Source organism: Hesperophylax consimilis, chromosome 22, assembly GCF_061612785.1.
Source record: "Hesperophylax consimilis isolate HC1 chromosome 22, BYU_Hcon_1.0, whole genome shotgun sequence".
NCBI lineage: Eukaryota > Metazoa > Arthropoda > Insecta > Trichoptera > Limnephilidae > Hesperophylax > Hesperophylax consimilis.
In genome coordinates, this window is record NC_142857.1 from 1,361,732 (window position 1) to 1,387,620 (window position 25,889).

At 35.3% G+C, this 25,889-nt stretch overlaps 1 protein-coding gene across 1 annotated transcript in view; it reads left to right on the plus strand.

Moving 5' to 3' along the window:
* The window catches only part of Flo2 (flotillin-2), a 710,730-nt gene extending 687,748 nt beyond the window's left edge, over positions 1-22,982 (plus strand). The window contains exons 4-8 of the mRNA XM_089644844.1: positions 16,250-16,482; positions 17,561-17,680; positions 18,053-18,267; positions 18,775-18,958; positions 19,782-22,982. Of these exons, the coding sequence (XP_089500970.1) occupies positions 16,250-16,482; positions 17,561-17,680; positions 18,053-18,267; positions 18,775-18,958; positions 19,782-20,003 (974 nt within the window). The 3' untranslated portion in view covers positions 20,004-22,982. The remainder of the gene's footprint in view (positions 1-16,249; positions 16,483-17,560; positions 17,681-18,052; positions 18,268-18,774; positions 18,959-19,781) is intronic.
* Positions 22,983-25,889: the final 2,907 nt, after the last annotated feature.

Sequence of the window (25,889 nt, forward strand, 5' to 3'; positions counted from 1 at the left end):
AAAATCTCTCAAGAATCTCGAATATAAATGATTCATTGACAGTATATCGTGTAATAAAGAAATTAATAGGTGTTCGTTAATATATATTTCATTGTATTTTAACTATTGGTGATAATATTTAGCACACAAAGAAAAGTGATTTTGTTACAAAAGTGACAGCATGCTAACTCCTGATAAAATATTAGTCATTCAGAATATATCGAGAACACGTGTTCTTTTTCTAATAGATATCATGACGGAGTGCTACGATATAAGTATGTCATTATCAACATCAGTGTTTGTATGAACACGTGTTCCGCCGTCCTCATAAAACATTTTCTTTCAACTATCATTTTCTTTCATCGTTATAGGCCCGCAGTCCCATTTTCAACGGGAAAATGAATAATTTGAACAGATTTTTAATAATGAACATTATTTCATATCAGTAAGTTTTCTCCATGTTAATAACCTGATAATATGTACATATGTTTGTGAACGCCCAAATGCATTGATTGTGTTTTAACGATTTCTGAACAAACACAACGGTTAATCTTATCTAAACATGACAAGCAAACTTGCACTGGAATTCTCTATTTGGCATTATCTGGTTATTCCTAAATACCGTATATTATATTACAATATATATTACAATGTCGACATTTTTGTTTCGTTACTTTGTTAAGTTATGTTAACGAAGAGAAGATACTTGGATCCATAGATATCAACGTGCTAGATATATTGATTACTTTAGTGAATATATTTAATATATATACATAGTTACTGTCATGAATTTTAATGGTTTACCTTAATTGTATTTGGTTCTTAGGGCATAGGGCGAAGATAATAATAATGTAATGTAATTTTCCTTTCAATGTAATCTAATCTGATCAGTGCTAAAATTTCTGGCAATCCATCAAGTGGAGTAGCGACAAACTGTCGGGCCCCGGGCGAGTTTTTAATTGCTCCCATGCCTTCAAATCGAATGCCAAAGTACTAACAATTATGACACTTTATCATTTTGACGATGGTGACACAGAAAAGGTGTAACATTTTGATGATTTATTGCCAAATAATTAAAGTACTGCGGCTCTTGCAAACATTTATCTATACCTTTAGCACAACATTATGAACATTAGTATGAAAACATTAGGATTTTTTATGGGAACCATTTAACTTTAATTCGCTTCCCGTTATGGATTTTTTTTTCTTTCATTAGTTCGTAGCTAAGTAGATTAATAATTCCTTTCTTTGGTTACCTCACCTTACCTCCTCGCCACATCTTATAACTTTTTTTTTGTTTGGGGGTCTAACAGGGCAAATCACCAAGCTACTGACTCCTTTGTAATTGATTTGACTTTGTTAAAAAATGATAACTGATGACTAAAAATAAAAATAAATCATATTTTACTTCTTCTTTAGCTTATTCTTTAATGAGAGCCTCCGTGGTTAAGGGGTAAGGCTATCGACTAGCAATTCAGGTGTGCGCAAATAAATTTTATTTGATTAATTTGTGTTATTTCTAAATTTATTAATTTAAAATGTGGTATGCTTGCGGCACGTTCCAGAGTGGAAAATGCTCACAGTATCGCTCTGGTGTAAGACCACCATTCAGAATTTGAAACGTTGCTTGAAATTGCTTTAGTCTTATTTGGTGACTGAATAGTCAAGGGTAGTATTCCACCTTCCTCTTCCCCATCTCCTTTCTCTCCCAACTACCTTCAGTCTCGCAACATACCCCAATTGGAGATGTCATAGTCTCACTGGCTCCCGACCGTTGGGACCAGTTTGGATGTGCGGTATTTACAATAAATAAAAATGATGGTCGATTCATACACTCGTGACATTCCGTACATTCTCTTACATTCCACAAGTCTTTCTTCCCGTTTCCCGTCAATTTTCTCCCTCAAAATTCTCCATGGCATCTGGAATTTTGTGTAATAAGTCTGGAGATATCCCACATTTTATAATGTCGATATAAATTATTTCGTCTCTTCTCCATGGTTTTTTTCTGATTTTCGAAACTGTATATGGAAACCATATTCCCATAATCTTGTTAAAATTTGCATTTCTTTCTCTCTGTCCCAAAGAATCTTAATATATAAATAATGTGTTTTGTAATACCAATAATTCACGCAATTTTTGCTTAATACGTATTGTGGTTTTTTTCCTAATGAAAATTACCAAATTACACGCTTGACTGGCTTTACAGCAATTTACAACTGAAATAAGTCTCGGTTATTGGAGTTTTTGCCTTCATAATATTATAACTTTAGCAAGAATTCGTCAGGCTTTCGTGGAATACGAAATACCTCTGCTTGGTAAAATTCAACCAGCTTGCAGACACACACGGTGCGCGGTGTGCCTTCTGCGAATGATATTATGCCTTTGAGAGGCAATGAATTAGACACAGTCCTTGCAACCAGCTTGCAGACACAGACTGTGCGTGGTGTGCCTTCTATGTAATGATATTATGCCTGTGAGAGGCAATGAATTAGACACAGTCCTTGCAACCAGCTTGCAGACACAGACTGTGCGCGGTGTGCCTTCTATGTAATGATATTATGCCTGTGAGAGGCAATGAATTAGACACAGTCCTTGCAACCAGCTTGCAGACACAGACTGTGCGCGGTGTGCCTTCTATGTAATGATATTATGCCTGTGAGAGGCAATACATTAGACACAATCCTTGAAACCAGCTTGCAGACACAGACGGTGCGCGGTGTGCCTTCTATGTACCTAATGATATTATGCCTGTGAGAGGCAATGAATTAGATACAGTCCTCGCCACCAGCTTGCAGACACAGACTGTGCGCGGTGTGCCTTCTACGTAATGATATTTTTCCTGTGAGAGGCAATGAATTAGACACAATCCTTGCAACCAGGCAGACTTGCAGACAGAGACAGTGCGCGGTGTGCCTTCTACGTAATGATATTTTGCCTGTGAGAGGCAATGAATTAGACACAATCCTTGCAACCAGGCAGACTTGCAGACAGAGACAGTGCGCGGTGTGCCTTCTACGTAATGATATTTTGCCTGTGAGAGGCAATGAATTAGACACAATCCTTGCAACCAGGCAGACTTGCAGACAGAGACAGTGCGCGGTGTGCCTTCTACGTAATGATATTTTGCCTGTGAGAGGCAATGAATTAGACACAATCCTTGCAACCAGGCAGACTTGCAGACAGAGACAGTGCGCGGTGTGCCTTCTACGTAATGATATTTTGCCTGTGAGAGGCAATGAATTAGACACAATCCTTGCAACCAAGCAGACTTGCAGACAGAGACAGTGCACGGTGTGCCTTCTACGTAATGATATTTTGCCTGTGAGAGGCAATGAATTAGACACAATCCTTGCAACCAGACAGACTTGCAGATAGAGACAGTGCGCGGTGTGCCTTCTACGTAATGATATTTTGCCTGTAAGAGGCAATGAATTAGACACAATCATCGCAACGCGCACTTTTACGATTTATTTTTGATCCGATGGAGTATGTTTTGTCTCTTAGATCACTTTTGTGTCCTGTTATTTATCATGACTAGTTAAAATCTATTACAGTTTTACTTATAATTACTTCATTAAATGTTATGTTCATGATTAAATTAATTAAAAATCGTAAAATTTTCATCAATCGTTAATATTTCATAGCCTCTTGCAATTTAAGATACTAGATGACGTGACGTCCCTTTCTCTGGAACTCTTTCCCTTTCTTATATAATAATCATTTTGCCCGTTTTTTGTGATTAAAGAAACATATGTCATGATAAAATGATATAAAAGATAGAAAAGTATTATTTTATCTTCTAATAGTTAGTTAAAATTAGATTTATATTATTTTATATTAGATGATATTATTAGATCTAAAAATGAATTTTCACGAAATTTATCAATTTGCCAAAAATATGTATTTAAGTTTATTTATCAAGCCAAACCCTTCTCAAATGATATGTTTTTTCTTTACATCGTTTGCCGATATTTGTTATCGCGCCTAATCGTCAATACCCTTATCAATTTGCTTCAATAAAAACGATTTTTTAATTATTTACAAATCGTGTTAAAACTTGCCACAATATTAAAACCTTCTATGTTGTTGGCGACCAACAGAATTTTTTATTTTTAGCTTATCTAGTACGAAATAATTTTCAGGGCTATATTGACATAACCCAAAGCTTTGTAAATACTGTTTTTTTAGCCTCTAGATAAGGATTTTCTCCCCATTTTGGCAATATCAAAAGATTAACTCGATACCAAAAGCCCCTTCGTTTGAGAATATTATACCATTCAAGTTTCAGCTTTCAAATAATATTTCAGTTCCGTTTCGAAGTTATACCGGGGTGGTCGCTTTTTCAGCGTTGCCTACCGCGTCCTCAGATCAGTGTAAAGTGTAAAGTTTGTTCAGCGACATAAATTCCGTTTCATATTGAACAAGTTTCAGTCCCCGGTTCAACACTCGTGTTTTGTAAACTTTCCGATGTTAAATTGTTTGTAAAGGAGTTCGTCTGTTTGCGTTCTTTATTAAAATATTACGATTTAATATTTACATTTCGCATTTATTTAAACAATCCGTTTTATGTAATATTTATTATAATTCAGCAACGTTTTTCAGAATATTGTTATTATAGAATATTATCGATTGACATCAAATCACCCGAGTAAAAATCACTATGCACGGAAAGAACTTCTTTGAAATAGGAAGATTTCATATATTATTATTTTCATCATATTTATGTATTTTTTAAGTTTAAATATCCTGGCTTTTGCATTTTCAGTTGTAAACTTCTCGGGCTACTGTGGCAGTATTTACCGACAAATCTCGATAAGTAAATTCCTCCTAGCGGACGCCTCGGGATCCAGTGAATTTAAATAACTCCGTTTTCGCATTTTCTGTACCGAATTCAGACTCTGATGGCGCATTTACGGAAAATTTCCAATAAGCAAATTCTCACTAGTCAATATTTCCGACTTTACCAAGCGTTTGACACTTGGAATCGGCACTTTCGAGAAGTGTAAATTCCATAAAGTTACTTTTATTCTAATATCAAGTAAGTTACTATGAGACTATTTCCCTCCAGGGTAAGTTTGCTGCGCCCGTCTCACTGAGAGGTGTTCCACAACCATATAATATGTGACCCTATTACAGGTCTTTTCGTGTCTGCGGTTAATTGGTGTTGACCGGGTATTTCAGGTGGGCACCTATTAGCTACCAAGGCAACAAGTAGCCGTTCTGTAGCTCTGTAGGCGTCTAGAACATACCACACTAGTCATCGCTTTGTTTGTTTGATCACAAAATTGGGTCCAATTGTTGGAATTGGTGTTTGAAGCAATCATTATTTTCATAACAATCATCCGCGCGAGTATCTTCACGTGGGTATTTACCAGTTGAAGCAATTGTCGTGCGTTCGTTTTCCGCTAGAGTGGTAAAATACAGTGTTTATTGTATATTGTTAATGTAACTGCCTCTGGATAGAATAAGTTGTTACGTTCAGTGCGTTTACGTTCACTTTTTTGTGAGTAGAGTAATGATTGTGATCGCTCCTGACATTTATGATAGGTATCAATCTGGCATTATCAGTTGCCTGAAAAGCTGAAATTCGAATCGTATAATATTCTCGAATAGGACGACGATACCCCCCACTTGGTTATGTTGTGAGAAGGGTGTGGGAAGGGAAGGTTGAGTAGTACTTACCTATCTATTTAGGTGGTTTATTTATGTGAAACCGCACAAGAGTCCCAACTGCTCCCAACCGTCTAGAGCCAGTGAAACTATGGCATCCCCAATTTGGGTATGTAGTGAGGCGGAATGTGGCGGGGAGGGGAAGGAGATGGGGAAGTGGAAGATGGGAAAGTACCTGGCTATTCAGATCTGGTCACCAAACACGGCCAAAGCCATTTCAAGAAACGTTTTCTCCAGCCCGATTCTGAGAGTATATACCTATCAATGGCGGTGATATTATATTTTAATCTGTGGGCGACACAATTTTGAAAATATTCATAATTAGTGATTTTCAATATCAAACAAATTGTATTTTGTTTAATAAAAGTTAGATAGGTATTATTACACATCAAATTATATGGAGATATGATCTCTGATATCAGAATGTCACTTGTATTTTCCTCAACCATTATGTCGACTTATTCCTCAGTAACTTAATACGTTATTATTTTTCCGCAATATATTTTGCTTTTACCGTTATATCTTCTGCTTAAAATGTTTTTTTAGAGAGAACAAGGCCTAGTGACACATACGAGCTAAGAACGGAGCTCATTTCAAGAATGAAATAAATCAAATTGTTAAGTAATTTACAGTTCACTGAAATAAGGTTTCCGGGGAAAGGTAATCGAATTCTGACGACATTTTTATTGAACTTTGCCACCAATGTGAACATTTTCCTTTTTTTCTACTCTGCTGGTTCTTTAAGCGGTTATATTGGTGGCTTGATTGCCAATCAGATTAGAGTGCTTCCGTTTCTGTATATTCTCTTGTCGGAACTTTGCTAAAGGCTAAACGCTAAAAAGGCTCTGAAGCCGAAAGCGACGAAGTTGTTAAAGCTTTTTTTAGATTTTATGTAACCCATGTACATAACACAATTTGTAAAATTGTCATTTACCAACACAAAATGAGCACTTACCACACGGAGAAAAATGAGTATTGCTCATTTATTAAAAATCTCTTCAAATTATTCGTAATCCGGTTAAAAACTTTTAGTATATTCCTAATATATCGGAACATATGTTCATGCACCTGCACCATGTCTTAATAATAATGACGAATTTTAAGAACACGTGTTCCAATATCGCGATAATATATTACTCTTTTACTAAAAGTCCCGTTTTTAACCGGACTTTTTTTAAATACATAAATTATTTAATGTTAATGATAATTCTATATGTTAAATTTAATTTTTTTGTTTTTATTTCTTTACCCCAAACAAACACATCTGCCCTGATGATGGACACTGTGATGCCGTTCGAAACGTTGGCTAAAGAAGGAGGTAGCGCAACACGGCATAATACCCTAAAAATAAATCACTATTGACAATGATATCTTGAGGCAAATATTTTTATAAATACTTTCGGCTTCACAAATCCTACAATTATAATATACCGTGAATTTTGACGCGTCTGCGCTATTACCTACTTACACAATTTAGTGAAGCAGATCACGTTTGTAGCTTATTTATTATATCAGTTCCAATAACTGGATGTTAGATTTGAAAAACTGATTTATTTCCAATCAATCATAATCCCTGAGTTCAGCTAAATCCATACTTATTAATTGTAATTTTATTAATGCCATTTTAGATTTATAATCTTATCTCTAATTGTTATTTTTTATCTATAGTTAATGCGGAATTTTATCTGTTTTGCGTTATTAATTCGAGATTTTATCTTTACTGTGGAGGTTTGCGAGCCGATCTCTTTGATTTATGACGTCGGAATCTCAACGGGTCCAGCCTTTATCTCAGTGTAAACTGCGGCAGCTTAGAGTTATCTATTCCGTACCGTGAATGGTTTTTTTTCCGCAGTCTATATACGTCATAAGAATACGCATATTCAGGTGCGCACGTCACACCTTCGCGAACAAGGATTAAAAATATTATGTTTAAACACCAAAGTCCATTAATTTACCAAATTATTGACTTAAGGTAGGTATTTTGTTGTTTCTTAAAACAAACTCCACAAATCTATTGACTGGTCTGGAATCATAGCGGTGCTCAAAATTGGTTTCAGATTTCTCTCTTATACTAAATTCTACATACCCTCTTTAACATCATTTAATGACATATAAGACTCCAATAACGGGGGTTTGCTCAACGCTCACATTTTAATTATTTCTGATGAATGTATTAATAAAATCCCAAATGTTTCTAGAGGGATCCCTGCAGATGTAAGTTATTTATATTTAAGATTACTAAAAACATGACCCTACCATTAATTTGTTTTATGTAAAACGGTTTGAAAATTTTATAAAACGTTTTTCAATTATAAAATTAGCGGTAAGTACCAGATTTTATTTTTCTAAACGATGAATTAGTAACTTCCCGAGGGATCCTTCTAGAAACGTTTGAGATTTTAGCAATACGTTCATCATAAATGATGAAAATAAACCCCACGGAAAGATCGATTTTCTAGGCCTGCTAAGGCAAAGTCGACCGTAGGTCCGTCCATAACGTCGCCGAATATTGTTTTTACATGACTTCATCACTTATGTCGTTAAGATTTTCACTTTATTTTAGAGATTTGCTAGGGCAAATTCAACTTTGGGTCTGTCCAATACATTAGAGCCGCGCGTCGCATATTTTTGTGCACGGCTGCTTCACTTACGTCGTTAAGATGCTGGTTTTATTTTCGGATATTGTATCGTCTTTTTCGGTTGTACCTCTTTCTGTATGTTGTACCTCTTAATGACATTAAATATTATATGAAACGACGGATCACTTGAAAGGTTCAATGAACTAGACCTTTCGCTTTCATTTTCAAAATTGGTCTGTCCTAAAACGGGAATTACTCCTAGTTGGACATTTTACAAAATATATAAATATGTATATAGCCATACATAACACAAGTGAAATATCACAAAACTTCGCTACGTAAAATAGCATTATTGTTATTACACTGTTTTGTACATACACTGTCTAAATTAGTGTAAGGTATTTTAAAGTACGTTGCTCCGTATAATGACATTAAATATTATATGAAACGACGGATCACCCGAAAAGCTCCTTTGATACGAACTTTATTATTTCAACATAACATGAGCTACGTTGCTATTTACTTTGCACTAAGAAGTTTGTATAACCCATAAGCTACCTGGGAATTGTAAGATTGTAATTTACCATAATTCTATTACCTCCTTCATCATTTTCTTTATTAGATTTTGAGCGCAAAGGTGTACAAAACTCTTAACAAAATATTATTTCATAACTCATAACTCGATCAATAAAATTAAACCTGGGAGGTACAGTTAACTTACTTTACGCATTCAACTCTAATTAAAATATCTCCAAGTCAACAATTAGAGTACAATTTCTTTGACAGTTTTAATTCTACCCCCTTTTTCAAACAAAGGGCTTGAATTTGAATAATATATTTTAATCAGTGTGAATTTTCTCATAAATCTTATTTAGTTTAACACAATGGTTCGTGTAGGTTCTTACTGGTAATGGAATTGGTTTATATTGACGCAATTAATATATCATGTGCCCTTGATATTAAGTGTTATTAATATTATTATCGAGAGCGTGATCTATGTGGATTGCATCTTTCAGTAAATCTTCGTAAATGGATATCGCTCTGTCAAAATTATGAATAAAAAAAATAAAAACGTTTTTAATCGGACCTAAAAACCTAATTATTTTTTTTTTTTCATAAAAATATATTTTGTGTATTATACAAAACCTTGCATCTCTAATTGACCTCCGCCACAGGCGGAATTTTTCACGTACCGTTCGTTTATAAAATAATTTAATCCATCGAGAATCTTTGTACGACCGTAAGCACGCAGAGAATAAGCGCCGCAGGCATTTTTTCGCCTAATTAGTAATCCATTATCTAGATTCTACGTAATGTGTTTACTAACTAAAGTGATAAAGATAGTGCGCCACAGGCTAAAATCTTCAACATTATAACATTTTTTTTACCTTTCGTTACCTAACTGTTAAGACCTCGTAAGCGTAAGTCTGTTTGAAATAACATTACTAAAAAAAATTTCCTTATATATATTTTTACGCTAAAAAACTAAAAAACTATGGGTTTCGTATGTTAATTGCATACCACCAAAATGAGAAACTTACTAATTTTGTAGTTTTATCTTTTAAAATTATGGCTATTTATTATTATTTTGTATGGTCCCTACTTCACTATTACATTACGCCATTATTAAAAAATTGCTAACGGAATCTTGCGATCTCCACCAATGTACTTCTATCTCCCAAGAATGGACCTCGCAAAACCTACAATGATAGCAATTATATGTAAACCAGCCTCCTGGAAGTAATCACGCATTGCGCTGTCACCATTTGCGGGTCGTAGACGTGTTGTCGGTTGTCGCTCAGTTCACTGCTTCATTTCACCCCTCACCTAGCCGCTAACAATAGCAATTGACCTTTAAATTTTTAAAACAAAGGTGACTTGGATATTATCTTTGATCGGATTTTTTCCCACCAATCATAAATTTTATCGCTAGTTGAACGGGTATTTATCAAATTTTCCATTTCACATAAATTTTAACGATTTGCTGCAATCTGTTTTTCATCTGTGCACAGTGCATTATTCGCTTTTATTAAGTGCTGCTTTACTTAAAAAGAAACAAGCTTATTCTTTGGCAGTGTAAATTGTAAATAAAATAATTACAGCAAAATACTGTTTTTATAGAAATTGTGTGATTTTGTTTTTGGTTCGCTGATTCAATACCAATATAATAATGTACACACCTTTAAATTGAATTTTTGTGCAATTATATGTTTAAAACAAAAAATCGGAGGTTTTTTTCGTGCAATTGTATATTTAAAAGAAAAAATTGGGTGATTTTTTCGTGCAATTGAATTTCGCACATTCGAATTAAAATAAATTATCGTAATTTAATTTGTACATTTAATTTAATGTGTTTGTTGTAATTTTAGATAAAATTTTTATCAGACAATACTATTTTAAAAGAACAAAAGACTGATAAGGATAAGATATTAAAAAATATATTTTTTAACTCTATTCATAATTTATAATAATAATATACAGTGTTTAAAAAGTGGTTGTGTTGTGAGATTTAGTGATGAGTTTACTAGCGATGTACACGCTGCCTGTCGGCCTAATGATAGGCCTGACGTTCTTTAATATCACAAGGTAATTATTAATTGGTTTATTCTAAGGTGTTTAGTAATTGCTAATTATACGGGAGTGTTGATTTTCCGCCTATGGACATAATGTTAGTGTACCAAATTACATGTCAATATGTGCACAATGACCCATCCAAACACTATCTGTCCTAACCTAGCCTAACTTAATTGGTGGATTAACATTGATGATGCTCTCGTGAGGTTAGCAAGTTAATTTTTGGTTTATTTGCAGGGAACATTTTTATATTTACTATTTACTTAATCGAATTAGTTTCAATAGCAAAGTTTGTACATAATGTGGTTATAAAGTTTGTACATACTGTGGCTATATAGTATAATATAAGTATAAATTCTTAATCGAATTAGATTCAATGGCAAAGTTTGTACATGATGTGGGTATAAAGAATAATATAAGTATAAATTCTTAATCGAATTAGTTTCAATGGCAAAGTTTGTACATGATGTGGGTATAAAGTATAATATAAGTATAAATTCCTAATCGAATTAGTTTCAATGGCAAAGTTTGTACATTTAGTTTCAAGTTGTCTTTACATCGTCTTCATAATGTTTGCAAGTTGATTATCACTTTGTTCTCTCAGCCATGTTTTTACTTTTATTTTAAATATATTAATTTCTGTTATTTTTGATTTGGTAGAGCATTGTATAGTTTCGTAGTATAGAATTTAATATTTCTCTGTCTTAAAGACGTTTTCAAACTGGGAGTATTTATGTATATTTTGGCTTATTGCTCTGGTTGAGTATTTATGTTTGGCAGTGGAGTATTCAGATATGTTTTTTTTTTTGTTTAAATAAAATATTTTTTTAATAAAGTTTTTGTACACTTGGAAGTTTGTTGTTTGACATTGCGTAAAAATAATTATTAAATTTATCTATTTGAATTTCCCTTTTGTTTTCGGTAAAGCATGTCTTGGAAGCGGAAATCATCCCACTTCCCGACATCCGATCGAGCTGAAACTCGGCAGATAGGCTGGTTGTCGCTGACAATATATTATATGCATGCATTCAGTGGCAATCACGTACACATACACGGTCATATACGCAAATCTCTGAGATGTTATCACATTACAGCAGTTCTCATAAGAAAAAATGTCGGTCCTACCCGATCGGTAGGGTTGTCGATTCCAGTTCCTGGGTAGGAAGGTTCAAACATCAGTTAAACAAAACAAAATATAATACATGATTTTACGAAGGAATGTGAATAGAAAATTACACACATAATAATTCGGTTACGTTATGTTCAGAAGCAAATTTTATGTGAATGTATTTAATATGTCATTAACATTTGAAAGTTAATTATTATTGTGGGTAGAGTAAACTGTTCTGATTTCATGCATTTATGTCGTTAGAGAGATCCTAAACTAGAAAATATCATTATTTGACAACACAAAATAATGAATATAATGATTTCGTGATTACAATTTGCGTAAATAATTTACAAAATTCCAAAAACGAGATAATTTAATTGAAACGCTAGCCTTCAAAGCATACACCAATCCTTTCTCATCCGTCGGGGGAGATGGAAAAACGTGCATTTAAATTCATATTTGGTAAAAACTTTTATAAGCGGAGTTTGTCGTTGGAGTTGACGCCATGTTAAATCTTGTTTAGTATAATGTGACATTTGCCGAAATTGGTGTTCCTTAGAGTACGTATACATTTGCGAACCGAAACGCGAACCGTACCTCGAATTACGGGAAAGGAACGAATCAACTGCAAGCGGCGTTTCGCGCTATTTGCGGTTGCTTCAGTCCTTTCCCATAAGTTAAGGTTCAGTTCGTCAGTTCGGCTCGCGTATGTGTACGTGGCATTATACAACAACATAGCGTGAACTAAGCACGAGAAATATCGCTTAAACTGGTCCCAGCGAGAGCTCCTATGGACTTTCGGAACGTCGACGTTCGTCATCTTCCTTCTTACGCGTCTTGTTTTAAAACGAAAAAACGGAAGATGCTTGAATGATGACGTCACGTACGGTCTCTCTCCTGGACTAGCACAGGTGTATGTATTAATTTTAACTAAAATAGAACATTAATGCATCTTTTTGCGACTCTCCCGACAAAAATGTTATTTCTTTGAAACAAAGCGTTATTTCGAAAAATTGTAAGCATTGAGAAGAGGAATGCGAGAATTGTGAGCATTGAGATTGAAGAGGAATTCGAAATTTTGAGCATTGAGATTGAAGAGGAGTGCAAGAATAGTGAGCATTGAGATTGAAGAGGAGTGCAAGAATAGTGAGCATTGAGATTGAAGAGGAATGCGAGAATTGTGAGCATTGAGATTGAAGAGGAATTCGAAATTTTGAGCATTGAGATTGAAGAGGAGTGCAAGAATAGTGTGCATTGAGATTGAAGAGGAGTGCAAGAATAGTGAGCATTGAGATTGAAGAGGAATGCGAGAATTGTGAGCATTGAGATTGAATAGGAATTCGTAATTTTGAGCATTGAGATTGAAGAGGAGTGCAAGAATAGTGAGCATTGAGATTGAAGAGGAATGCGAGAATTGTGAGCATCGAGATTGAAGAGGAATGCGATAATTTCACATTTTTTTCTTTAGCCGATAATGAAGTTATTTTATTGATTTCATTGGTCTGTCTTTTGAAAAATCTTTTGTAAATTGGAAAAATCGATTGTATTTTAAATACGTAAAGTTCACAATTCTAGGGGTTATATGATCAGTGATTCTAGTTGTGTACTTGGACAATGTACGGTACGATATGTTCGTAAATTAACAGTATTAGTTATGTCGACGCGCCTCACATAAGTTCAATTATACGTGTTCGCAAATCTATAAATTTACCAGAAAACTTTAATTTTTTTTAATTAAATTTGACGTCACATGCGAACATATCGTGCATCAGTATTTTTTTAATTTTTTTTTTATAGTGAAACCTCACAAGAGTCCCAACTGCTCCCGTCTGGAGCCAGTGAGACTATGGCATCCCCAATTGGGGGGTGTTGTGAGGCTGAAGGTAAGTGGGGAAGGGAAAGAGGAAGGTGGGGAAGTACCTGGCTATTCAGATCTAGTCACTAAACACGGCTAAAGCCATTTGGAGCAACGTTTCAATTCTGAATGGTGGTCTTACACCAGGGCGATACTGGTAGTATCTTCCACTCTGGAACGTGCCGCAAATATACTATATATTATTTTAATTAATTAATTGTGAAATAACACAAATTAATCAAATAAAATTTATTTGCGCACGCCGGGTTCGAACCCGCGACCTTCGGAATGGCAGTCCAATGCGTTACCACTGGACTATGCCGGCCGTCGAATATAGACAAATATGCATATTTTAGAGTATTTGTATATGGGTTTCGTGTCGATGTAAACCATTTTATTTTAATTTTATAAAATGATGAATGTAAACCTACCATGATGAATCATCTTAGCTCTTGCATATTTAACAACACACGTTCTTTTGTCTTATTTTGTGTTGGAACTTTATTTACTGGCGTAAACGAATGTATTTTTCCCAAAAGCGGTATATTTTCTTAGAAAAACGTGCGGGCATTTGTCTGTAAAATTCTACTTGATTGGTGGGCAAACAGACGAACATTTTAGGTCTGATACTGTGTCGTTATTCTTCGCGGGATATTTCCCCGGGGGCTCGATAGTACCTAATGTGAGGAAAAAAACGCCATAAATAGATATTTTTTCAATGTTAATTTGTTTTGATATATGTATTTACTTAATACCTCAAAGTTATCAATACTTTGATAATTTTCACATTTTAAATCTCGTTGCTCTGTGAGAAATAGTCAAACATTTGGATTTTTCCCCGGGGGGGCTCGGTGGCAATATTAAATTTATCACTAGGATTCATTAATGGCTTGTTAAATTATTAATTTTTCATTTATGGGCTAACGCTGATTTCCAGTCAGTGTTGTAACTATTCCTGGGTTTGAAACCAAACATTATATAGCTTCGATTGAGTTATTTTTCTATTCTTTTTTACATAAAGTCTACAGAAAAGTTCCAAACGTTTGGAACACAGTGGAACTGTACTCTATACTTGAGTTAATTATAGTTGTGGTGGGAAGTGGATAATTTAAAATAAATTATGTCGGACTTTGAAATAGAAACAACCAAAAAAACCTCTTCACGATTGTTAAAAAAGGTTATTATCATTAAATGTTTGATCAGTCGTTTTTCCACGAATTACAGTGAATCGCCATGTCATTATTTATATATACTCATTTACATTCATAAGTACAAAACCCAAGAAATAACAACAAACACGTACAATAGAAACACTAGATCTCATGGTCATAAACTTATCCAACAAATAACTACCAATACAACTTTTGGGCAAAAAAGCTTCTTATATCATAGTATTAAACTCTACAGCAAAATACCACTCTCACTCAAAAACCTCAACACTTTAACATTTAAATCTGAAATAAAAATCTGGATACTTAACATAGGGAGATCTGAAATAGAAAATTTACTGAGATCAAACACAGACTAAAACAGAATCAACTGAACTATACCAAAAAACACTTCATATATATAACTATACCAAAAAACACTTCATATATATATATCAAAAAACATCTTACTTATTTTAAAATTATTAAAAAAAAAAAAAAATTATACTGCATGATATGTGTTCATAATTAAATCCATATTATGTAACCTTGATGTAATATTAATGTTCTTATAATTAAATTATACATAATATGTAAATGAAATCCTTAGCACGGGAGATCCCAGTGAGGGTATCATTATATCTATTTGTTACACAAAAAAAAAAAAAAAACACTTATTATTATTATTATTATTTGTTTATTTATTTATTAGTCATTACTTTTTGCTTTGCCTAATAAAAAGTTAAGGTTGTACCTAACTTTTTGTTAAAATCTGTAAAACATTTTAGTATGAATGAATTCGTTCAGTCAAGTGTAAACTTAACTCTTAGGTCAATCAAAACAGAAACCTAGCCGCACTAATTACGTTATTTATTTTGACTAGTTTACTAGAAAAGGGGACCTCCTGAATCAGACCACCTATTACCATTACCTATTTCATTACCAGTTAGGCCCTCCTTAACAAATAGTAATCGGATACACAGCAAGTATCCGATAACTATTTGTTAATTTGATTCAAACGTCTTGGCGATCAACGCCGTACAGCTGTGTGAAGGTTCGTAACAAGCATACGGTTCCTACATTTTGTTAACTTGTCGGTGACGCCAGTCTCCCACAAACAGCCGGTCGATATTTCGAGAAGTGGTGGTGTCGTCATTTCAGTAACAACATGTAAGGACTGTGCGCTACAAGTTGTTTGTGACGTGAATACACAACATCAGTATCGGATACTTTCATTTTCCCGTGGAAGAGTGTCCTTATGTATGTTCCCATTTGATGTAATAGTCTATTGGCAGTGTTTAATGTGATGTTGTCTGTCTGTGTGTTGCAGGAACTCTTACAGTAGAAGAGGTTTACAAGGACAGGGACCAGTTCGCCGCCCTAGTCCGCGAGGTGGCCGCACCGGACGTCGGCCGTATGGGCATCGAGATCCTCTCGTTCACCATCAAGGACGTGAACGATGAGGTGCAGTACCTCGCGTCTCTGGGCAAGGCGCAGACGGCCGTCGTCAAGAGGGACGCCGACGCCGGCGTCGCGGAGGCGAACAGGGATGCCGGCATTAGGGTGAGCATTAAGCAACCTACTCCGCATTACGCCGTATTTACATATACGGCACAACTACTACAACTCTACAATCGTTATAATAACTTACTAAACCCTAAAATATCATTTACCTCCTCTCTGTGTCAATGTCCACCTCCGGCTCCGGCTTCTAGTAATTCACGCCACCGGTTTTCAGATGTGTTCTGTTCTGTTATCTATGCCTCAGACCTTTCCCATCCTGCTCAATCTTCTTTCTCGAAGTCAATTCACCTCTTCCTCGTTTTGCCTAGAGAGCAAGAAGTTTGTTTTCACTGGAGGGCGTGATTCTCGGTGTCTCATCATTTGGAATTCTTTTCATATCTTCACGTTAATATTTCGCTTTGCTTTCACTTATGTAGTTTTTTCTCGCTTAACGACGGGTTAGCCGCTGCACTAAGCCTTTACCACAATTTTCTCTGACGTTATTATAATTATTGCGTCAATATTCTAACCCTATTTAAATGATTATTTTCAACAAATATCTTCCTCTGTTGAGTAAATACTACCTCTGCAATTCCGAATTCACAATACACCCCTTCTAATAAATCACTAAACCCCAATGGGGCTGCCCCAAAAAACAGGGCTTTGTGTTTTATGCCTCACTTTCTAAATAACTTAATGTTTTATAGCCCATAAGCTGATGGGGCTCAGAATAACCACCGTGTCTTCAGGTACACGGGGCTTTATAGTGAGTTATTGCTTATTACTTATTACCTCTGGTGTAAAATCATTAGCCATGTTAATTTGTGGGTTCTCCTGGAAATCTTGTTTTTCATCATAATTTAAAGATCGATTTCGGAAAATTTCACAGTCGGCAACTTTATTATAACAAGTTTAGAGTATTCTATTGTTAGTACATGTTATTGATTCATTCATCATCATTTGGTGTCATACACTACACCTTGTCTTTGCTGATTGTCTGATGGTTTCAGACCAGTGGGTCTTTCGTCTACTGGGATTTCCGCGGCCTGTTCCTTACTGCTTCCACCCGTTATCCTGGAGTCGATCATAGTGTGTAATGGTGATCTTATTTTAAATGTGTTTTTGTTTTTATTTGCAGGAGGCAGAGTGTGAGAAATCAGCCATGGACGTGAAATATTCGACAGATACGAAGATAGAAGATAACTCGAGAATGTTCAAGTTGCAGAAGGCACACTTTGACCAAGAAGTCAATACCGCGGTAAGTTATCTCTACAAATTATGACTCAACATAGCTGGTACAATAACAGTTTCTTTTTCTGGTCTATAGTTTATTCTATTTTGTGTGTAACTTCTTTGTTCTTGATACTTTTGTCCCTAGTTTTGTAGGGCATAATAAATTGAGGTTTGCCTATTTAATTTATTCTGCATCCAAGAGGTCATTTCAGTCGAATCAATTCTGTTCCATATTTAAGATTTCAGGTTTTCAAATGTCAACGTAATACTCCCTCAAATGTCTCCAGTTGAACCTAATCTCAATCTTCTTCAGTTTGTCACACGACAAAGCTGTTCTTCCTAAATGGCCAAATGTCTTTGAGCACTTTTTGAACTCTCCATGTTTGTTGAATTGCAGAAAGCCGAGGCGCAGCTAGCCTACGAGCTTCAGGCGGCCAAGGTGCGCCAGCGCATCAGGAACGAGGAGATCCAGATCGAGGTGGTGGAGCGGCGCAAGCGCATCGAGGTGGAGCAGCAGGAAGTGCAGCGCAAGGCCGCCGAGCTGATGGCCATGGTGCGTCTGCCCGCTGAGGCGGAGGCTTTCAAGATGCACTGCCTGGCCGACGGCAAGAAGTGAGCTCAATCCTCTTCTAATATTTACAGATAATTAATAAGTTATGTGCAACGAGGCCCATGTACTAAACACGGGACCTACCAATGTCATATTTGTCATACATGTTGTATGCTGTTGTGGTAGGGAGGAAATACACAGGTCGGCAAATCGTTCCACAGTCGAGCTCAACAGCTCATGAGACAAATGTCAACCGAAGTGATCAGTGACACTAGTTCCTCGGAGCATCTTCCATTGAAATGCCAGTAGAATAAGGATAGCATTCCCACCTGTTGCTTTTGCTCTAAAGATTGTATTCATTTTGGGGCTGCAGACCAGAGTTGTGCGATTTGTTGTTATCTGCGGGCCCTGTACAGTGCGCATAGCTTTTGAGAGGATACCTTAATTCTGACTTTGATAGAGTTTAGCGCCTGCTCTGGTCGGTTAGAGTAACACCAAGCGTATGAATGAAAGCCTTGTTGGAAAGATTATTATTATAATTTATTAACGTCTGTCTGTTTTCCTTCCAGGACCCAGACCATCGAGGCCGCCAAGGCTGACGCGGATCGCATCAAGCTGATGGGAAAAGCAGAGGCCGACGCCATCGCGGCCGTGGGTAACGCCGAAGCCAAGCGCATGGTCATGAAGGCCACGGTCTTCAAGCAGTATGGGGACGCCGCCATCATGGCCATGGTCATGGAGGCACTTCCAAAGGTAAGCAACCAACCAACCAATTACACTCAACACATTGAGTCAGATCTCAATTTTAAATATGTGGACTTGGGCGCGAAAATGAGCAATCTGAAAGTATGTTGCCTGTTGTATGCTGATGATGCATTGCTGATTTATAACAGAATGGAAGATCAGCAGTCTCTCGTGTCTAGGATAAACAAAGTACTATGCAGAATGAGACATTGATGAATGTAATTCCTAAATCACAGTTTTTTAAAGAGAGAGAGTACAAAAAAAGTGTGTAAAATAGTTATGATTGATGAATACTTGGAGCAAGTTGATGAGTTTGTGTATTTTTTAAGTACAGTATAGTCTCTATAATCCAAACTATTAAAAACCGAGCCTGTTTACGAATCTTCTGGAATCTTTAAGAAACAGCTGGATTTTCAGAGTTTGACGGTTTACGGGACTTTAATGTAGATGCTACATCTCGAATCAGATACTGTGGATTTATCAATTCCCTCGCTAGTTTCGTACAACTCTCTCCACTTTCAAGTCTCTTTAAAATTACACTTTTTTCTTTAATGGTTAACATCTTGTGTTTTCCAACCACCCATCCAGCACCCGTGTTACCCGGTCTTTGGGATTATTAGGGTTTCGGATTATAGTGACTATACTGTATTCGTGAGAGATAGAAAGAATGATAAGAACTTTAAAAGAATGGTGAATGTAGGAAACTCTATTAATGAAGTCTGGAAAAGAAGCCAGGTTAGCAGTCCACAGTGGAGTGCTGATACAAACCCATGTTTCGGACATCCTTGCAGTGGCAGATGTGGTTACTAATTTAGCATTTGCTTTATTCCAGATTGCCGCCGAAGTGTCAGCGCCCCTGGCCAAGGTGGACGAGATAGTTCTGATCGGCTCTGATGCCAACGGCGGTGCAGCCGGAGAGATCACCAAACTGGTCGGACAGCTGCCGCCCGCCATCAACGCTCTGACCGGCGTCGACATCTCCAAGATCCTGGGCAAGCTGCCTGGAGCCAAAGTCACTCCCACTCACCAGCCGCCCACCGTTAGCGCCAACTAACCCACCAACTCACACTCCGAGGGACTGGACGAGATTTCTATCATCCTGATTTGATGTGCTACGCCTTTGTTTGATCTTCTTAACTGCATCGCAATTGGTTGACTCTACTGTATTTCTGAACTCATTTGACCGAAGCAGTGTATTAGGTATTTGTGACCTGTTTAAATTATTTTAACACTTTTGCCCGGTTTAACTGGTCACAATTCACAAGCCATTTGTTATTTAAACCGAACAGTATTGGAGAATGATTGGCTAAATATAATCAACCTAAACCAGTCGTTTCCAGGAGACCTTTCATCTGTGTAAAGACATGACACTATTGTCAGTGTTAAAATTGGTTTGAACAAAGAACCTTGCGGCCTTTTTGGTTAAATATTAGCAAATAGTTAACTATTTTTGTCTGAATTTTAAAATGCTGCCGCCATCCGATGCTCTAACCAAACCTCGATTACGAGCAAATTAATTTCTCGTCTCTTCTGTTTTACTTATACTTACGGTGTTTGAACTTTTCACGTGTGTATAAATTCATGTTGTTTAACTCTGTAATCTGCTGATTTCTTCACAACATCTGATATCCACTTTTTTAAACGTCTGTTAGCCTTGCCCGCTAGAAATAACTATATAATTCAATATAAACTAAAGCCGTGTTGCGGTAAACTCAATTAATTTTAAATATTAGGAACTCGTTGTCCATGCTACAAATTGGCCACTATTTTTTATACTTAGGCTTTGATGGAAAATTATTTGTCACATGTTTTCGTAACCCATCTTTACAAAAATCTTGCTCATTGATTCTTTGTGATTGTGCTCTGAAATTTATCTGTAATATTTTATTGATACAAAATAACAAAAATGTAATCTATGTGCTATTCCTGTTGATGATAGAAATCGGAAATCTGATTGACCTGGAAACGATTTGACCTGGATAAAATGAAACCCATTCCTGACTGTTTTCTATATAAAACTATTTAACATGAACCACAATTAGAGTGTTCCTTTAAACAGTGTTTAATATACCACATTTCTATAGTGTTTATGTTTCAAGTAAATCCTATAAGATACCAATTAAAGTGTTTTAGATTTAAGCACTATTTTTAATGACAAAGTTGTGTTCATGAGTTCTTGTCGAATGTGTCTATCGTAACGTCTTCTAAAGCTGTTAGCAATATCAGGATGGGTTTTAATGACAAAATTGTGTTCACGAGTTCTTGTCGAAGGTGTCTATCGTAATGTCTTACAAAGCTGTTGGTAATATTAGTATGGGTTTTAATGACAAAGTTGTGTTCACGAGTTCTTGTCGAACGTGTCTTTCGTAACGTCTTATAAAGCTGTTGGCAATATCAGGATGGGTTTTGCATTATTCAGAAAGGTTTTGAAATAATATGATATTTTTGTGTCGATTGAGATTGTAGGAAATAATTATATTAGATCACGGGAGAAGGTAAATTGTGTGTAAAAAAGTTTATTTTGTCATTGTATAGAAATCCCATTGAGGCCTTTACAGAATCATGTTTTTTCGGTACCTCATCTATTATTTGACTTTTTAACAACAATAATTTTAAGCATTTCATTTTCTAATTCATAATATTTAAGAGTTTTCATTCCGGTTGTTGTAAATACATACTAAAGCGGTGTTTGTCTTCTTTACTTAGAGCCATTTCTACTAGCTTAACTGTGGTACCATAAATATATTGAAAGTGTTCACTAGAATTTTCTAAGAAATACAAAATCGAAAAAAATTGCAGGCTGACTGTATTTATTCCATTTAAAATACTTAATTATATTTTTAATACGGGTGTCTGACATAGTCCAATTTTAGAAATACAACAAACTATGAGGATTAAAAAAAATTACAATAATACATTTAAAAAATTAATTATTAAATTCCCTGTTCCATGGGAATTTACCAACATTTTACAATATTTTAGGCACCGACTTCGGCCACCAGGGCTGAAAAATGTTCTTTGGGTCTAAAATATATTTTTTAAAATTATTTATATTTATAATTTTACACCACAAGGTTTTTAAGAAAATAAAATAATATTTAATAATCCTCATAGAATATCATCCATTCTTTGTTTACATAATATAATATTGAACACTTTTCTACTTGTCTCAAAGAAAAATATTAAGCAACAAATTTAGAAGCTCAAAATTTTTTATCATGATTAATTTTTGGTTACTCCTTCCTTAACCAACGTTTCAGACAGCCTTATGACAATGTCCATCATCAGGGCAGATGTCGAAACGTTGGATAAAGTAGGCATAATAACCCTAAAATTATTCATGGTGAGGCCGTGAAATCTAAACTCAAACTTTTTCGTTTGTATTTAAAATAAACTATCTTTAATATTGATGGAAAATATGCTAAATATATACATTATACATACCTAGATAAAGATAATATACTCTCGTTTGGCATAAACTATTTTCATAACTAAATATAACTGATTTTCGTAACTTTAAATAATTTGTTTTGTGTGAATTCTTTATCGGATTAGAGTTATTAGCATAAATACAACAATTGTCTTACATATTTACTTTTAATTTTATGTACCATTTAATGTTTTATGTGTATCCGTAATATGTTTGTGTTTTGTGAAAATTTTGGAACCTTTGTAGCAATTTGATTTAATTCAATATTTTTAATTTGAAAGATGTATTTCTGGCCATGCATTTAGCATTTTATGTAAAATATGCGTATATATTTGCGTAGTTATTGTTACTATTTTTTTAATGATGCTTTTAATTTGTTAAATAATTACCTTAATTTCTGTACCTTTCTTATTCTTGGGTGTAAAGATATATGTTTAATGTGCATATTTTTTTTAATTATTAGTATATTTTACCATACAAATAATAATTCTCTGCCATATTAGTTTTTTATTTCTTAGTTTTTTTACGAAAATTTATCCATACCTGTCTGATTTCCAATAATTTGTAAAAATATGACTCAATAAAGATTTTTTCCCTGTATAATTTACTTTTTTTTATTTCTTTCCCACCTTTTCTTTCTGTCCGCATCCACATTAAAAGTTTATTTACTTTGAATTAATTTAGTAACTGAGGTGACTGGTGCGACTTTCCCTTACATTAAATAAAGTACTACCTAGCCGGTATATCAGTTGCTCTTTATGCTCACTAAGAGAGATATTATTTAAGTTCTCTGGAGCCTCGAACCATGACAAGATAAGCCCAGTGAATTTCTAAAAATTACTGATATACCGGCCCATAGTAAATAATCTACTGTCTTATTCGAATTTTCCATATTTTTAAGGATTTATTCTTTTATTATATTCTTCTGGTTCTGTTCTAGCCACATTCCAAATGTAACTGGATAAAGAACCACATCAGTCTTTTATAACTGGAACCGTACTGACAGCACATTTCAGGTACCAACCATCTTTAGTTGACACTCGAATTAGACCAGATCGAAGAGCCTAGTAATTCCCAACCTTTCTCTTCCCATCTTCTTCTCCTTCTCACTCCCTTTAGCCTCACAACATATCCAATTGGGGGCGCCATAGTCCTACTGGCAAAGTCAGGGCAACCGAATGATATGGTTGACTGAAATATGTGACCACAAAGTATCTAAACCAAACGCAGTCTATCCCAACCCAAAAAAAGTATTTTCACACAATGCAGTATACATGGTGTATGCTGCACGTAACTACAGCATGTATACATGGTGTATGCTGCACGTAACCGAAGGATTTCCCAGCGATTCTTGAGCATATCACACTGCCACAGGTCGCCAGGGCCTGCCCTGAGCCAAATGGCACATGGCACTAGTCAAAACCTCAAGGTTGCTGTATTAGGTATTATCAGCGCCTTAGCAAGTCGGCGCCCGAAGCAGACTGTTCCAATTGCGGCTGCACAGGGCCGGCCCAGTAGTTCGCAACGCATCACGTGGTACTCACCTGCCTCGTCTGTACGGTTCTGTTGGAACGAGACGGATTGCATCACTTGTGCCGCTAGGCTGTACCCAGTGAAGATGTGTAATAATTTTTATTTTTTTATTGTAAAAATATCGAGCAGTAAAACATGTACATTTTTTACTCCAAAAGTGCTCAGGACTTAAAACTGTATAGTCTTTCGGGTACGAGTTGATACAGTCTGTATTTGTAAATTTTTTGTCTTAAGAGAGTTAGAGTGCCTGCAGACCAGAGACTTTAGTCGTGGAGTTGTTGCTGACATGAAAATCCATTGCGGTATAGTGTGCACACTAGAAGCGCGACACTGGACAGAGTTTTCAATTGTCAGCGTGACTAAAGGCTCTCATGTGCGGGCGCCCTCAGTATAATATCACCTCATTTCTATTACCTAACTTCCAATAATCTTATCTATCAATGGTTCACATAAACTATATTTATTTTGCACCAACACCATCTCTTGTCCATTAATAAAAGCTGAAAAGTATCATAGTCAATAAACAAACACATATTATATCACGTACAAGCTTATACTTGATAATAATTTTTTTTAAATTTGATAGCGAAAAATTTATGATTATAAATCAACACATTTGGACCATTATCACACTAGGTGTCTCAAATAATATTATTACAGCCTAATTTAGTCATATGTGTGGATTTTGAAATCTTTCATCTGTATCTCTTTTGGTACAACCTATAAAGCATATTTCTTTGGTATAAAACCATATTAGTACGTTTTTGTGGTACCATTTAATGTTTTATGTGTATCCGTAATATGTTTGTGTTTTGTGAAAATTTTGGAACCTTTGTAGCAATTTGATTTAATTCAATATTTTTAATTTGAAAGATGTATTTCTGGCCATGCATTTAGCATTTTATGTAAAATATGCGTATATATTTGCGTAGTTATTGTTACTATTTTTTTAATGATGCTTTTAATTTGTTAAATAATTACCTTAATTTCTGTACCTTTCTTATTCTTGGGTGTAAAGATATATGTTTAATGTGCATATTTTTTTTAATTATTAGTATATTTTACCATACAAATAATAATTCTCTGCCATATTAGTTTTTTATTTCTTAGTTTTTTTACGAAAATTTATCCATACCTGTCTGATTTCCAATAATTTGTAAAAATATGACTCAATAAAGATTTTTTCCCTGTATAATTTACTTTTTTTTATTTCTTTCCCACCTTTTCTTTCTGTCCGCATCCACATTAAAAGTTTATTTACTTTGAATTAATTTAGTAACTGAGGTGACTGGTGCGACTTTCCCTTACATTAAATAAAGTACTACCTAGCCGGTATATCAGTTGCTCTTTATGCTCACTAAGAGAGATATTATTTAAGTTCTCTGGAGCCTCGAACCATGACAAGATAAGCCCAGTGAATTTCTAAAAATTACTGATATACCGGCCCATAGTAAATAATCTACTGTCTTATTCGAATTTTCCATATTTTTAAGGATTTATTCTTTTATTATATTCTTCTGGTTCTGTTCTAGCCACATTCCAAATGTAACTGGATAAAGAACCACATCAGTCTTTTATAACTGGAACCGTACTGACAGCACATTTCAGGTACCAACCATCTTTAGTTGACACTCGAATTAGACCAGATCGAAGAGCCTAGTAATTCCCAACCTTTCTCTTCCCATCTTCTTCTCCTTCTCACTCCCTTTAGCCTCACAACATATCCAATTGGGGGCGCCATAGTCCTACTGGCAAAGTCAGGGCAACCGAATGATATGGTTGACTGAAATATGTGACCACAAAGTATCTAAACCAAACGCAGTCTATCCCAACCCAAAAAAAGTATTTTCACACAATGCAGTATACATGGTGTATGCTGCACGTAACTACAGCATGTATACATGGTGTATGCTGCACGTAACCGAAGGATTTCCCAGCGATTCTTGAGCATATCACACTGCCACAGGTCGCCAGGGC